This window comes from Chenopodium album, chromosome 5, assembly GCF_948465745.1.
Source record: "Chenopodium album chromosome 5, dcCheAlbu1.1, whole genome shotgun sequence".
Lineage (NCBI taxonomy): Eukaryota > Viridiplantae > Streptophyta > Magnoliopsida > Caryophyllales > Amaranthaceae > Chenopodium > Chenopodium album.
The window spans coordinates 75,179,582-75,195,792 of NC_137838.1; the positions used below are offsets into that span (position 1 = coordinate 75,179,582).

The window sequence follows — 16,211 nt, forward strand, 5'->3', positions numbered from 1 at the left end:
TATAAAAAGTGATACGATATCATATGTCTAAATATTTTGAATTAAGAGATCATATGACGGTGTTTAACATTCATTCCAAAGAAGTGGACAGTGTTTAACATTGAAGCCAAAAAAGTTCCTCCTAAAGTTTTATCAACAATATAATCCGAATATCGCCCAGACACAAAACAAATTTTTATTTAAATTTTTTTTTTTTCAAAATATTAGTTTTCATAAATTTTAGTTATAATTTTTTTAAAAAACAATTTTTAGTTGTAATTTGTACATACTTAAAATCTATTATTTCTCAAAAATAAAACCCTACTCTATGATGCCAAAAAAAAAAAAAAAAAATCCTTTTATTTGCAAGTGTTTTAAAAAAATAAAAATAAAAATAAAATAAAAATCAATTTTAACTCTTCTAAAATTTTATATTGTGACAAATATAATATGTATGTATAAAAACCTAATCTATTTTTGCATAATACGAGTAATTAGGAATTCTTACGAATTCTTATCTGAAATGTAAAAGGATATAGGTGGTGATTTTATCACATTCTAATTAATACAACCTTATCTAAATATACATATACTAAGACAATTTAAAATTCAATATTTCATAAAAACTTGTTAGGCTTATTTTTACTATTTTATCTAAAGTTATATGAACTTATCCAGATTCATTTCACCTTCTAAGTTGAGATCCTATATAGTTAATTGATTGTGGCGTAAGCCATTGAAATGTTTTTATAAAGAAAGAATTAACCTTATACTATTATTGGATCGTGAGAAAAATAATTTCTCCTTCTTATTAGATAATTGATGGAATGATGGGAGGTGTTTAGCAATTCACTGAATGGATCCATCAAATTTTATTAAAAACTTTAATACTACATCTGTTTCATACAAAGTATGTGTAGTATTTATTTGCAATGATTTGAAATTTTTACAAAGATAATACAATACTTAAAATGGATGTCATCTTGAACTGGGCCAGACAATACCAAATAAGGCCCATATCATTAGGGAGTAGTGAAATTTTCGTGTCACGCTAAAATTTGCACCAAATTTACACTTTGGATGGTTTAAAACTTTAAATCCCAAATTTTAATTAGGTCTACATAGGTTGAAAGGCCAAAATTTATCTCTCTATCTCTTTTTAAAAGTTTAACCAAATGCTTATAAATAGTGCTACTTTCTCCGTATTTTTTTTTAAGTGTTATACTTATCAAATCCGGCCGTGTTGTAATAAGTATTATACTTCCTTTTTTTGGCAAAAAGCTACATTAAAATATTACTATCTCCGTTTCTTTTTAGTTGACAAGTATTCCTTTTTAGGATTTTTTTTTTTTTAGTTGACACGTTTCCTTTTGAGGTAAAATTTTTACCGTACATTTACAAGATACATCACTTGCCTTTTCATTCTCTCAATCTCTCTCCTCTCATTAATATATGTGACTAAATCAAATGCGTCAACTAAATAGAAACGGAGGAAATATATCTCTCCCCTCTCATGGTCTCCACCAAACCCACTACTATTTTTTTTTTTTAATTATTATATCCTTCCTCTCACATTCATTACTTTTCAATAAACTATTAACCCCACTATCTTTCTTTTACAATTTTTTAATATTCAAACTACTCCACTTACCTCTTATTTTATTTAAGTCAATTAAATTGCTTAAAACTATGTGCCGATCAAACTGTAACACTTAAAAAACACACGGTGAAAGTATGTCAATTATATTATATCCCTAAAAATGTTTATTAATTTATATACCCCCATATATGTATGCAAACTATAGGTGTGTATTTTTTTTATTATTTTTTTTTTCATTTTTTACCACGTGTAGTGTAGTTTTTTTTTACTTGCTTCAAATCTACTAAGGGTCTGTTCTCATTGACTGAACTGAACCGAACTGAACTGAACTGAACTGAATTGAGCTAAACTGAACTGAACAGAACTGAGCTGAATTGAACTGAAATGAACTGAAATGAATATTTTATAAGAGAAGGAAATTAGGAGCTGAGCTGAACTGAACTGAGCTGAACTGAGCTGAACTGAACTGAACTGAACTGAACTGAATTTCAACGTAAGAGAACAAGCCCTAAGTATCTACAAGAATGTTGTGACGAGTCCTAACATTATTTATGTATAAAGAGCTTAAGTCAATGAAAAAATTGATTTGAAATTTTTTATAATTAAAAAATGCAATCAATCGCCACATAAATAAAATTGATAAAATTAGATATTTAAATGCGGTGTTAAATTTTTAAGACAATATAAAATGGGTCTGGGAAACCCGAAATAAGGAAGAGGAGAGTTTGGTCAACAAACAAGGCTTATGAGCTTCCATACTAAAACTAATTTGCAATTGTAGGAGTAACTCTTCAACCTTATAAAGTGGAAGCATATTTCCTCTTTCTCCAATATAGAACATTCACAAATGGGGTACAATATATGTGTTTCAACATGCGGGGAAAATAGTTTTGTTATATGTGATATTTAGGCAAAAATAGTTTGTTATACACTATTTTTAGGCTAATTATTTAGCTTATAAATATGTGATGGTGTTTAATGAAAAATAGAGATGAATGATTGATTTGAAATCTATAAAGTTTTACTCCATTTGTTCCTAAATAATTGACACAATCAAAGTGGCACATATGTCAATGCACAAGTTTGACTTTAGATTTATAAAATTATATGTTAGTAAATAATATGTAATATATGGTAGTAAAATGTTGATATCATAAAACTTTATTTCAATATTTTTTTAACAATATATTTCATGATTAAGACCTTGTTTAGAATATGGTTGTTGGCTGGTTCACTTGGCTTGTTTGACCAGCTAGAATGTTTGGCAAAAATGGCTTTTGAAATTATTTTTTATAAAAGTATTTGTAAATTTAGTCGGTGGCTGTTGGCTATTTATTTGATAATTTGTAGGCCAACAAAGAAAGTTATTCAAAGCAACTTTTTCATTTTTATTTTAAAGCCTGTTTTTTCGCTGAATGAAAAGGCATTTGTCAAAAACTTTTTTTGGCTGTTTGTTCACGTAATATAAAAAAACCAAAAGTCAAAGGCTAACAAAAAAACTTTTTTTTTTGGCGGTTTAATCACGTAAAAAAAATCAAAAGTCAAAAAGCTAACAAAAAAAGTCATTTACCAAACATGATTTAAATTAATAAAATTTATTTTTTATACACTTAAAAAAAAAAAAAAAAAAAAAAAAAAAAAAAAAGTGATGGTCAAAGTTAATTGATAAAATTTGTATTTTATACGTTACTAAAAAGAAAAAACGAAACACTCTTACTACACCCAAAAACTACAATTTACAACATTAAAAACAAAAATTGAAGGTGAGCCACAAATTTTGGTAAAAGTAGGCGGCGGCTCATCACGGGCATGATGACAAATATCATCATATATAATGAGCACTTCGTACTTTAATTTACAATCAAACAACGTTAAACCAAAATTGAATAAAATTAGAAGATAGAGAAAGAGAAGAAAGAATAGAAGAAATAAATGGCAGGGAGTGGAGAATTGGCAAAGCCAACCTACAATGCAAAGCTATATTCAGGTGGTAGACCTTCTTACCCACCTCAACTCTTTCATTTCATCGCATCCCACACTCCTTCCCATCTTCTTGCTTGGGATGTCGGTACTGGCACTGGCCAGGCCATTCCTTCCGTACGTTCTTTCCCTTTCCTTTCTCGTATTTTATTTTATAGACGGGATTTGATCTTATGTCTTGGTATTTTTGTTATTAACCAGCGAAGTTATTGGGATCCACACTTTTGATTATTTATTTATTGTTTATTGTGGATTGGCTTTGGGACTACTTTTAACCAAGCTTATATTTATTCTCTTGATTTTGTGATTATTTTCTGTAATTAATGTGATTAATACAGAGTAATTTGGGACATTAATTTCTCTAGACGAGTTTTGATCTTATATCTTTGGGTATTAAGTGAGATCCATACTTTTAATCAGATTGATTTTGGGATTAGTTTCTAACAAGTTTAGATTTGTTCAATCGATCTTGTCATTAATTTCTGTAATTAATTTGTGATATTGAATTGCCCCCAAGAATTTCTAAATTAGACTCCAACGATCACCACATTTTACTAACCAATTTTAGTAATTTCTCTTCAAAAGTTATGTTTCAAAGTACAAACCAAGAATTGTATCATTATATCATATAAACATGTTTCTCAAGTTTAACAAAATAAAAGTTCTATAACATATTTTTTACTCTTTACCATATTTGTTGATTTTCAGCTAGCTGAACTCTATAAGAATGTGGTGGGAACAGATATTAGCGCGACACAGCTAGAGTGTGCGCCAAAACTGCTTAATGTCAAGTACATTCAGACGCCTCAGGTTCTATCCGTAACTGATGTTGAGCAAATGATAGCACCCGAATCCAGCATTGACTTAATTACCGTAGCCCAAGCAATGCACTGGTTCGATCTCACCAAGTTCTATGAGGTGGTGAGATGGGCTCTAAAGAAGCCTAATGGGATCATTGCAGCCTGGTGCTACACTACACCTTTGGTGAATGAGGAGGTGGATGCTGTCTTCTGGCCTTTTTACAAGGGATTTTCCGGTCCTGGATGGGAGGAGACGACAAGGGCTGTGGATGACAAGTACCGGAGCATTGATTTCCCATTCGAGCCTGTTGATGGGTTGGCAGATACTGGTCCGTTTGAGTTCAAGAATGAGAAGGTGATGAGCCTGGAGGACTATTTTGCATACATAAGGTCATGGTCGGCTTACAATGCTGCTAAGGAGAAAGGGGTAGAGATGCTGCCGGATGAGCAGGTGGAGCGATTTAAGCATGCTTGGATGAATGATGGGAAGAACGAGAAGGTTGTGAAGTTTCCTGTTTATTTAAGGATGGGAAAAGTTGGGGTTTCGAAATGAAATTGGTGATGCAACTGATGATGCTATGTTCTTCAACTTCATTATATGCATATAACCAACAATAAAGAGTTTCTGCTTACGCCTTTCCTGTATTAGACAGAGTAGATTATATGAATATTAGTATCAAATATCAATGATTATAATGTTTAAGGTAGAATGTTGAAGTTGACGTTTTGACAGTTCTCAGAATAAAAGATCAGATTATGGTTTTTTCTTTGTCAATTTATTGGATCTTGATGATAAGCTCTGCATATATAATGGTAGATACTAGATCATACATTTCTTGCACATTCGTGTTGCTCATTCGTTGGCTCATATTCATCCTGGGGAGAATTGGTGTAAGAATATGAGATGGTTTCCGTCATATGTTGATGCTAGTCTTGATTCCTATTCATTGATCTAGCTTCTGTTTATGGATTAACAGAGTAAAAGACATTACTACAATAGTCTAGGTGGTTCAACTTGAAATAGAATATGATTGAATGATCCTTGTTAAAAGGTACTGCAATGGTATAACACATATCACTATATCATGCCTGTGTATCAATTTATGTATTGAAATGGTCCGGTAGATATTTTCTGATACCATAACAGCATGATTATCAGAGTTCTGAGTTCAATAAGATAGATTGAACCAATTGTGTTAACCGCCTATAATTCAATGAGCTAGTCAAATCAATTAATACTACCAACTAATTACCAAATTAGGCCAAAATAAGAAAGACTTAACATTAGTAATTAGTTGTTATGTCACATTTTTGTATGCTACTTTGAAAGTTAGACCTAAAAACTTGTGTTATTATTACTAATTGCTAAACGAGTAATACTTTTTAAGTTTTACAGACGTAATACTTATTTTGTTTCTATTTACTTGACTAACATTCTTATAATGAAAATGTCATATTTTGACCCATACTATTGTTGACACCGAAATTTTGTTAATTATTAGGTGTCAGATAAGCCGACAAAGCCCTGTACAATAAACAAGAGATCTACGAGAGTTGTAACCCCACAAATTATTAATGAAATAATTGTTCCCGTATATTTTTCTACCTCTTTAATTATATATTGCAGGTTTGAATTTTTATGGTTTACAACTATATTTAGTAAGCGTAGAAAATTCTCTAAATTACCCTTATAAAATGCATATGGGGACAACTTTTAAGGGTAATAAGGTAAGCCATGTACAACAAGGGCCACAAAACTACAATTTCCTTCTCTTCTCCTAAAATATTGTGCCCAAAGCTATGAGTCAAGTAATGAAGTAAATAGAAATGGAGGAAGTATAAAAAACAAAAAATGAAACGAGTAACTAATGAGAAACAAATTAGTGCGTGAATGGAAACCTACTAGTTGAGTAATAACATAATAAGGTCGTGTCAAATCAATGTGCTTAAAGTTTTAAATAGATGAGCTTCAAATTTAAGCCTTTTCATATTTCTAACAATTCAGTTAGATTAATCCCAAATTGAATTAGTTTTAGACTATTTTCACAAGATTCATTCAATAGAAACCTCTAATTAGAATAAGGTCATGAGCCTATAAAGTATAAACTACAGTATAATGGCAAAAGTCAATTACTTGTTAATACAAAAACAAATGAGTCAATAACTTAATCGCGTCTTTTATTTCCACTATACCATCTTTAAAGCGAGCAAATACCCCCAAAAGCGTATACGTCATACTAAATTAAAATCAAAACGAAATTAAAAAACCAATATAAAAGCCTTGCCATTTTGTTATTTTGTCATTTCAACGTATTAATTCACTCCTTAACAATTTTTCCCCTTTCTCTCTCATCAAAACGCAACAAATTTCAAATTTTAGGGCAAAAAATGGATGCGAAAATCGGAAAATTCTTTGAATCCGTCGGAAATTTCTTCGGTGGCGGCGATCAAATTCCTTGGTGTGATCCTGATACTATTTCTGTAAGCTTTCTTTTCTTTCATTTGTGGTTTGATTACTTTAGGGTTCTGTTTGTTTCAATTTTTTTTGTTTGATTTTGATTTATGTAATTCTGTTTTGCAATTTTTCCATTTTTGTTGCTTTGTTTAATGATTCAACACAATTTTGATTGTTATTTGGAAGAATTCGTTATTTTCGTTGTTGTTTTTATGTGATATGGTTGATTTTTGGAAATTGCAATTGTTCATCTGAATGTTGAGATTTGATGAGCTTGTTCTTGCCATGATTGATTTTTTCAATATCTTTCATATAGTTATTACTGCTTATTAATATCAGAAGGATTTCTTAATATATGTCTGGAATTAAGATGAAATTTCTGTGACAGGAAGTGGAAAATCTTGAAAATGTTCGCTACCACGCCTTGATTTTGGGATTGTTAGGATATCCTGTATTTGTTTTTAGTAATTTTAAGCTATTGCATGTTGTATGAAATTATTGTTAGCATTTCTGTCCAATTCCACTTTGATTAGCCAATGACTGTTTGTGGTTATTGTTGTGTGATTTCGGATTGGGAAGAGACATCTGCCTGCTTCAGTGATAATGTGGAAAACTATGATGAAATTGGATCGATGTTTGGTTTGTCCAGTTATGCTCATGCTCCAATGATTCGCTTGAGATTGGAGGTTTTGCTCACCTGTATGTGATTATGTCTATATTGATGGAGCATTGCGATATGTAATCTTGAGTAGGATTATTGAATCCTTAGCGTTACAGTGATACAATGTATGGTTATGTTATTTTGTGTGTGTTCTGTTTCGTTGAACCTTATTTGTCTTTTCCTTTCCTTTTGTGCGCCTTTTTTTGTCCGATTCTCATACTCTCATTTTCCCCTTTTGTGTGGCTTGGTTCCTATTCCTCATATTTATAATGCATATCATTTTTCTTTGAACTGATCCCTCCTTCCCCAAACAGAGACAGAGCAGTTGGATATGATAGCTGATAATTATTTTATATAACTTTTAGGGACTTGAGCGAGAGGTTGCAGAAGCTGCCAATTCCAGTGATGAACAGAGAAGCGAATGTCTGATGAGGCTATCATGGGCTCTTGTCCATTCTAGACGTGCTGAGGATGTGCAGCGAGGGATAGCTATGGTTGAAGGTAAATTTGGTCACCTTTTCAACTATGGATGGTTCTTCTTATGTCATGCTTTTAATGTTTGATAATTTTTGTATTTAAAATCTTTTCATTGATAATTTTGTAGCAGTTCTTAGGTTAGCTTTCTAATAATATGCCTAAGGTTGCATTGCTTTTATCTATGCTCTACCTTACCCACCCTAATTTACTGAAACTGCTGTTATTTTGGTAATATGCTCTTGCATCTAGACTGTACTCTGAACTGTAGGCTATTTCATGTATCAGTTTATCAAACGTTAACATATCTCTCATATTTATTTTTTGCACACTGGTTGTTTTCATACATCTTTCTCTTTTGTGAATGCATTAGCAAACCCCCCTGAACATATAACTTAATGAGACTTATCTTCTGGTCTGTCACTAGTGTCACAAGTTAGGGTCTAAAGATCGGCTGATATGAAAATTTCATTCCTTAGTATTAAGGCTCCGTTCCCCTATCTCCCAAATTGAACTGCTACGTAGAAATAAAAATTGTGTCCTGGCTTTTGGCAGCATCACTTGCTAATACAAGCAGCGGTCCACTTGAAAGGAGAGAGAAGATTTATCTGCTCGGTGTGGGATACTACAGAAGTGGTGATTTTGCAAGAAGCAGGCAACTTGTGGAACAGTGTCTTGAGGTAACCTTTCTGGTTCTGTATTGTAGAGTGGTTTGATAGAATTGGCAAACTGGTTGTTGTGGGTGTTCTCAAGGCCATAATTCCTTTTCTGGGAAAGGTCTTTTGATAGCTGTGTAGGATGACAGAACAATTTCAAACAATGATGAGCTTATTTCATTTGTGATTTCATTGCATCCCATATCCTCTAATCTGGCTGATGTTGTCTGTGTTTGCTTAACTGTGATGTTTCCGGTTAGAAATTGCTTATTTATGGTGTATATTATTTGGAAAACACTTCAAAAATGATTTTTTATTATTTATTTTATTATTTATTATGATTAAAAAAAAAAGACATAGATTTGTATAAATTAATAAAAATGGATACTATCTGCTTGCAACTGTGTCCTATTAATGGCATAAATTGATATTTTGACTTTGCAGATTGCACCTGACTGGAGGCAAGCATTAACCCTGAAGAAAAATGTGGAAGATCGAATTGCCAGAGGTAAGAAATGCGAATTCTAATTCTCTATTCAATTTCAGAAGAGTTGCTTTTCATAAGCCTGAACTCACATGAAGCTATTTTCTTATTGCTGTCTTTCGCTATCAAATACAGATGGTGTTATTGGGATTGGCATAACAGCTACTGCAGTGGGTCTTCTTGTTGGAGGAATTGCTGCTGCTGTGGCTCGTAAGAAGTGAGAAAGTTAAATTTTGTTCAAGTCAAGTGACAACTGCAACTATCATATCTTGACTCTTCTTTCCTGTGTAGACGCGATGCCTATATATACTCTGTGCATGGATGAATTTGATAAATAATCTTTTCAACGTAATTAGGAGTTTTTCGTTCTTCATACATAACCAGACTTGATGTATCGCCATCAGGCAGTTTTGATTTTACTTTGCTATCAAATGCTGTATAAGATTTTTACGTGAATTTACTTGTTTCGTCAGTTGATGTTTTTATTGAATGTATCAACCTTTTCTAGACTTGGCTGCCCAGGAAGCCAAAGCTAATTGTTATGATCCAAAGCTGACCGTTGGAAAGATAATCCAACAATCTCTCAGGTATATGAGGGTAATGTTGGTGTTTATTCAAATGTCTTTAGATATGATATTACAACAATGAGGTACTCAGACCACAAACGAGGAGTACAAACTGTACAATGTAGCCCTTTTTTATCAAATAAAAAGTAATTTTTAGGCTATTTTTTTTAATTAATGATGCCGTTAAGTTATTAAAATCTCTAATGACCCGCTATTATTGGTACCTTTTTTTTTTCCATGATAAGGGAATATTAATTTAATGAAAAAACTTTTAAATAAACAAATTTACTCTGAATTGCCTTAAAAACTGTCATTTAAAAAATTCAGGAACTAGAAATACTTCAACAATATACTCCTTATGTTTATCAAAGTTAAAATGAATCTACAGTACATAGAAATATTGCTGCAAGGTAGTATAATTAACTCGCACGAAAAGAAATTAAACTTTATTGGAGATGCCTTGAACAATCTGCTTGAATAACCCCTTAGCCATAACTCTGTACGCGTGCTGAGTCATATGGACTCCATCCCAACTCACTAGCTTAGATGGATCGTGGCAAACAGGAACTCCATTGTTGCCACACATTCGAGTTATGTTAAAATTGTACTTATTATCACCAATGCCACAGCATGTCTTTTGCACTTCACCCTTCGCAAAACCTGTATAATTAATTATTACGTATTAGTACCATATTAAAACAAACGGATAAAATATTGATTTCAAAATCATACATTATAAATTGGCAATAAACTAACCATTTGAAGCAGCATTTTGAAGGAGTCCCTTCAATGCATTGAAATAATCAGCATAGACAATTGCAACATTTGGATACTGTGTTTGAAGGTCCTTGATAGCTTCTTGTAATCGAACATTTTGGTACGTTGCGAATCCATTCAAACCCTTTAGACATTGTAGCTCATCGTACATATTCGGGTCATTTGTCTCGAAAGCACTTAGATAAATAGGCATGCAACCGATTGCAAAGTTACCAGGAATTACAACTTTAGTACCACCTAAATTAATCACTTCCTGCATTAGCATTCATATAAAATCGTTAATTATGTTATATTGTGAATAATTAAAATCGATAGACATTATAATTTAGAAAAGATACCAACCTTCACGGCACTAATAATGGCTTGAATGACTTCATCTACCATTTGTTGCACTTCTTCCATTGATTTTCGTCCAAAAAACGCGTAGTTAAAGTCGTTGCCTCCGGTTTCGATAATAAATAATGCATTTGCGAGTTTGGCCTTACAATCTGCATACATTTGATTAAAAAAATTAGTAATTATTTCCTCGATCATCACTATTATCTTTAACTAGCCTTCTGTCCCGTGCAATGCACGGTTTGTTTATAAGTATACAATATAAATAATTATTTTTTAATATATGTATATTGGAAAAAGAATAATTTATAGAGGAGAAGAAGAGATGAAAATTAAATGTAACTAGGTTAGGTCCCGTGCAATAATGCACGGTTGTTAAAGTTCCAATATATTTCATATTATTATAAAATAAACTCTTGCTATATAGTTTTGTACAATTAAGGCAATTTACGTTTTAGCCAATCTATATTTACTTTATTAAAAATTTACATTAAATAAATTTTAACCAAAAAAAATAAAAAATCAAAACTAAGAGATTCATCAGGAGATGACACGTGTCATTGCTGGCGTGTCTTTTAGTATATACTAGTTTAAGTCCCGTGCCATGCACGGTCATAATTAAATTTTAAAACAAATAAATAATAAATAGTGGTGTTAATTCAATAAAAGTTTATCCAAAAAAATTATTTGTAATAAAATAACTTGAATTTTAGTTTAAACCAATTAGGGGTGGCAATTTGGGTCAGCAGGTCGAGTTCGAGTCAAATTTCGGTTTGATTACGGGTTATGCTTAGAAACTATCAAAAATAGTGTAAAACTTAATATAATTATGAAATATGAAATTTAGGTCAAATTATCCTTAGAAACCATCATTTTAAGGTTTTGGTTGAGGCCCAAAAAAATATGTTTTATACTCTATCAAATAATTAGATTTAATTTTCCAATATATGTTATGTATGTTTGTACGAAGCATAATATAATAAAATGATTTTGTTTTTATAAACCTTATGTATAATTTTAAAATTTATACAAAGAATATATGCTACCAAAATGAATTTTCTTTTTTAATTAAAATAATTTTTTTATCACATGATAAAAGTTGGAGAATTTTTTTTATATAAATATGTAAAATTAATTTTTTTTACTCATATCCATTGTTAATCATGCATAAATGTGATATTTAATGGTGAATGAAAACTATATGTAGATAGTATTGTGGAGTATAAAAATAATATTGGAAATTTGAAAAGATTTTATACGTACTACTTTTCACATTATTTCTATTTTGTGAACGATATGGTTGATACGGTATATATATTTACTATGTATACATAAATATTATATGATAAGAATATAATAAAATATAATAATTAAATGAGGAAATAATTATATAATAAAATAAAAATATAATATAATAATTAAGGAAATAATGAAATTGATAGGAAAAAATGAATGACATTATGTCAAGTGTCATTATAGGTTCGCTTTTAGTATAGGTTAATAGATTATTATTGATTATAAAAGAAATTAAATTGGGGGAAAGTGAACAAAACAACATTCATACATGTATTTTTTTTTTTATTTTTTTTTTTTTTAATATGAGAAAGGGGATTAAAAAAAAGAAAGACTAAATGAGGGGACATGTGGCATTGGGAAAAAATAAAATTTACATATGGGAATATAGGGATAATGGTTTGTGTTTTTAAATACAAAGTATATATATATATTTAGATTATTTAATACAAAAGAGTTATCTCAAACTTTTTAAAAAGTAGGGATATCATTAAAAAATAATATTTAGGATGGGACGAGAAGTTTAATTACCTTTAGGATTAGGGCAGAGTGAATTAAGGTGAGACTTAAACCAAGCCATTTGAACAGATAATGAACTGTTGGTAACCGGCGATGTAATGTTTTTAGCAGCTAAGGTTGAAGTGTCGAGAGCCGTCGATCCCGCGACAGCAAAGTTCACGCCATGAGTGAAGTTACCGGCTTCATTAAGATATGCATCAAGCAAGGGCAAATTCAAGTATCTTGCTGCAATTTATACAATAAACAAAATTTATTAGTCATACAAATATTTATAAATTGGTTTTAGTGATTTATAGATAATAGATTCTTTGTAATATTTTGTCACTCCAATCAATTCGATTTAATTATACACTACTATTGCATTTGTATACGTGTTAAATGAACGCATAATTTTGACCATTTATAAATTTAATAATATTTGATTTGTTTGTATATTTTCTTTAAAATATGTTGTCAATTAATATGAATAATGCAAAAATTAAATTGGTGCAATTATATTAGACCCAAAAAAAAAAAAAAAAAAAAAACTAAATAAACATAAAAGGTGATTAGTGACTCTATTAACAATGCAAGGTGACATACCAAAAAAATCGATCATGAGAAGACCATTGGAGCAACGACCAGTAGGCTTATGGAAGTAAGTTTGTCCATAAGGAAGTCTTGCAAAGGTTGTATGTTCTCCGATGGGGGATTCACGTATCAAGTTACCGGTGTCCGATATCGAATCGCCAAATTGATAGATCGCATCTACTTTCGGTATTTGTTGAGAGAGTGCACGAAGAGGAAAGGAAGAGCAAAGAGCAACAACAATAAAGAATACTAGTTTCATGCTAGCCATATTTTCTTGCTACTTTTTTTTGGGTTGTGTTGTGATTAAAAAAGTGAGGGGAAGAGTATGTATTTATAGGATCTAAGGTTAGAAAAATCGATGTCTTAGTCGGTTATTTAATTCGGTTAAGGGTAAGTCTTAGAAGATTAGGTTTTACTAACTTGCAACAGAAGAAAAGAAATTAAAGTTATTGCTATTGCATTAGGATTAAAGTTTCCTAAATTAACGAGTTGTGCTAAATTCTAAAATTATAAGTAATTAAATTTCATTAAAAAAAAATATTTGTTTTATTATAGATCTTCTCTTAGGATTTCTAATCATGTATTGAAATCATGGTAATCATATTACCTTTTTTTTTTTAAAAAAAAACAATTTCAAATCATATCCTAATGTACTTAGATAATCATTACAATTTAAAAGTCAAAATAATAGGGCCTTAGATAAACGTTTTACAATTTATTAAAAGCCTTTTTTTTTTGAAACAATTTAAAACCATCCTTAATTAATTAAAATGTACATTAAACAATAAAATTAACACAATTAAATTTACTATGCGAACGATTTTCATAAAAATTGTTGAATTGTAAATTAATTCCCTATTTACGTAGGTTTAAAAACTTATTCCTACAATATTGTCCACGTAGGATTGGAAAAAGGTTTTTTTATTTTTTATTTTTATTTTTAACAAAGAATCGCTAACGGTGATAGCGGTTCTATACTTGTTATAAAACCGCTAACGCCGTTAGCGGTTCTTATATTAAGTTTTAACTTGTGAAGTTTTCTTATACAAGAACATAATACAAGAACCGCTAACGACATTAGCGGTTTTATAAGTATAGAACCGCTATCACCGTTAGCGGTTCTTTGCAAAAAAAAAAAAAAAAAAAAAAAAAAAAAAAAAAAAACAAACCTAAGTGGACAATATTGTGGGAATAAGTTTTTAAACCGACGCAAAAAGACCCAATTATTTTGACTTTTAAATTGTAATGATTATCTATTCTCTTCGTATTTTCATAAGTGAAATGTTTAATTTATGTTTTGCACTTATGTTTATACAAAACTTTGACTAATGATATCCTTAAATTTTATTAATTAAAATTATAACAATTAAAATACTAATAAACTACGAGTATTTATTAAATAATTTATTATGCATAAATCACAAACATTAATCAAAGTAGTTGGATTAGGTGAGCGGTGTAAAAGTCAAAACGTTTTAATTTTTTTTTTTAAAAAAATACACAGGGAGTATCATACATTCATAACAATAGCAAATGTACAAAAAAGTTATTTTAAAATACTTTACAAATTGCTTGAAATTGTAAATTACAAACCACGACAAATTATGTGTGAATCAAATCACTTTTAGCTTCTCATACGCATTTTTAAGACTGTAAATATCAATCAATCAATCAATCAATCAATCAAAGCCTTAATCCCAAAAGTGGGGTCGGCTAACATGAACCAAATTTGATTATTCCGTGTAGTCATCAACATAAATCTTTCTCCTCCATCCCTTACGATCCAAAACTTCATCCTCACGTAAATCCATGCACTTCATATCCTTCCTCACTCCTTCCAACCAAGTCATCTTTGGTCTCCCTCTTCCTCGTTTAATCCCTCCATGGTCCCACTCTTCCACTCTTCGCACCGGTGCACCCTCGGGTCTCCGTCTTACATGTCCAAACCAACGCAGACGATTTTCCCTTAATTTATCTACAATGCCCGCCACACCTACTTTCTTGCGAATAACCTCATTTCTGATTCTATCTCTTAAAGTGTTTCCACACATCCACCTTAACATGCGCATTTCCGTAACCTCCATCTTTTTAATATGCTCTTTCTTAGAAGCCCAACATTCTGTACCATAGAGCAACACTGGTCTTATGGCAGTCCTGTAGAATTTTCCCTTCAACTTTAAGGGAATGCTGCGGTCGCATAACACTCCCGTGGCCGCTCTCCATTTAAGCCACCCTGACTTAATCCTGTGGGTCACGTCTTGATCAATGTCACCATTCTTCTGGATGATCGACCCTAGGTACTTAAAACATTCACTCATGGTCAAATCCTTTCCATCCAAACTCACCACTTCATTGCTTGTCCCCCTCTGAGTGCCAAAACGACATACCAAATATTCAGTCTTACTCCGACTTAGCTTAAACCCTCTAGATTCCAACCTTTGCCTCCATTGCTCCAACTTGACATTAACCCCATCCTTAGTCTCATCCACCAAAACGATATCATCTGCGAACAACATACACCATGGAACCTCATCTTGAATTGGTCTAGTTACTTCATCTAGAACCGTTGCAAAAAGAAAAGGGCTTAATGCAGACCCTTGATGCAATCCGATTGTAATAGGGAAATCTTTTGTCAACCCTCCGCATGTCCTCACATTTGTTGACACATCCCGATACATATCCTTAACTAGGTCTACATACCTTCGTGGGATACCTTTCTTCAACATTGCCCACCAAAGTATCTCTCTTGGCACCTTGTCATATGCCTTCTCTAAATCAATAAAGACCATATGAAGATCTTTCTTCTTTACCCTATAAAACTCCATCATTTGTCTTATCAAATGGATTGCCTCCATAGTAGATCTCCCAGGCATAAAACCAAATTGGTTATCTGAAATGCTTGTGCATGCCCTCAACCTTTGTTCAATCACCCTTTCCCACAACTTCATAGTATGGCTCATAAGCTTAATTCCTCGATAGTTAGAACAATCTTGAGCGTCTCCTTTGTTTTTATAAACCGGGACCAAGGTGCTCTTCCTCCAATCTTGTGGGATCCTTGTAG

General features: G+C 31.5%; 3 protein-coding genes across 3 annotated transcripts; 2 read left to right on the forward strand and 1 right to left on the reverse strand.

Annotated features, from left to right (window-relative positions):
• The first annotated feature begins 3,431 nt into the window (after nt 1–3,431).
• LOC145632306 (uncharacterized) lies at nt 3,432–5,134 on the forward strand. Its single transcript, XM_081684645.1, has 2 exons — nt 3,432–3,676; nt 4,268–5,134. Exons 1-2 carry the CDS (start codon nt 3,512–3,514, stop codon nt 4,910–4,912), a joined length of 810 nt encoding a protein of 269 aa, XP_081540771.1. The 5' UTR covers nt 3,432–3,511; the 3' UTR covers nt 4,913–5,134.
• Nucleotides 5,135–6,659: 1,525 nt separating this feature from the next.
• On the forward strand, nt 6,660–9,543 carry LOC145631075 (mitochondrial fission 1 protein A-like). The gene is made up of 5 exons (XM_081683175.1): nt 6,660–6,840; nt 7,841–7,976; nt 8,505–8,629; nt 9,050–9,113; nt 9,225–9,543. The coding sequence occupies exons 1-5, from the start codon at nt 6,748–6,750 to the stop codon at nt 9,308–9,310; spliced, it is 504 nt and encodes a 167-aa protein (XP_081539301.1). The 5' UTR covers nt 6,660–6,747; the 3' UTR covers nt 9,311–9,543.
• A 551-nt stretch (nt 9,544–10,094) lies between these two features.
• LOC145631076 (acetylajmalan esterase 1-like) lies at nt 10,095–13,418 on the reverse strand. The gene is made up of 5 exons (XM_081683176.1): nt 13,163–13,418; nt 12,593–12,805; nt 10,775–10,920; nt 10,412–10,685; nt 10,095–10,315 (listed from the first exon to the last, which is right to left on the reverse strand). The coding sequence occupies exons 1-5, from the start codon at nt 13,416–13,418 to the stop codon at nt 10,095–10,097; spliced, it is 1,110 nt and encodes a 369-aa protein (XP_081539302.1).
• Nucleotides 13,419–16,211: the final 2,793 nt, after the last annotated feature.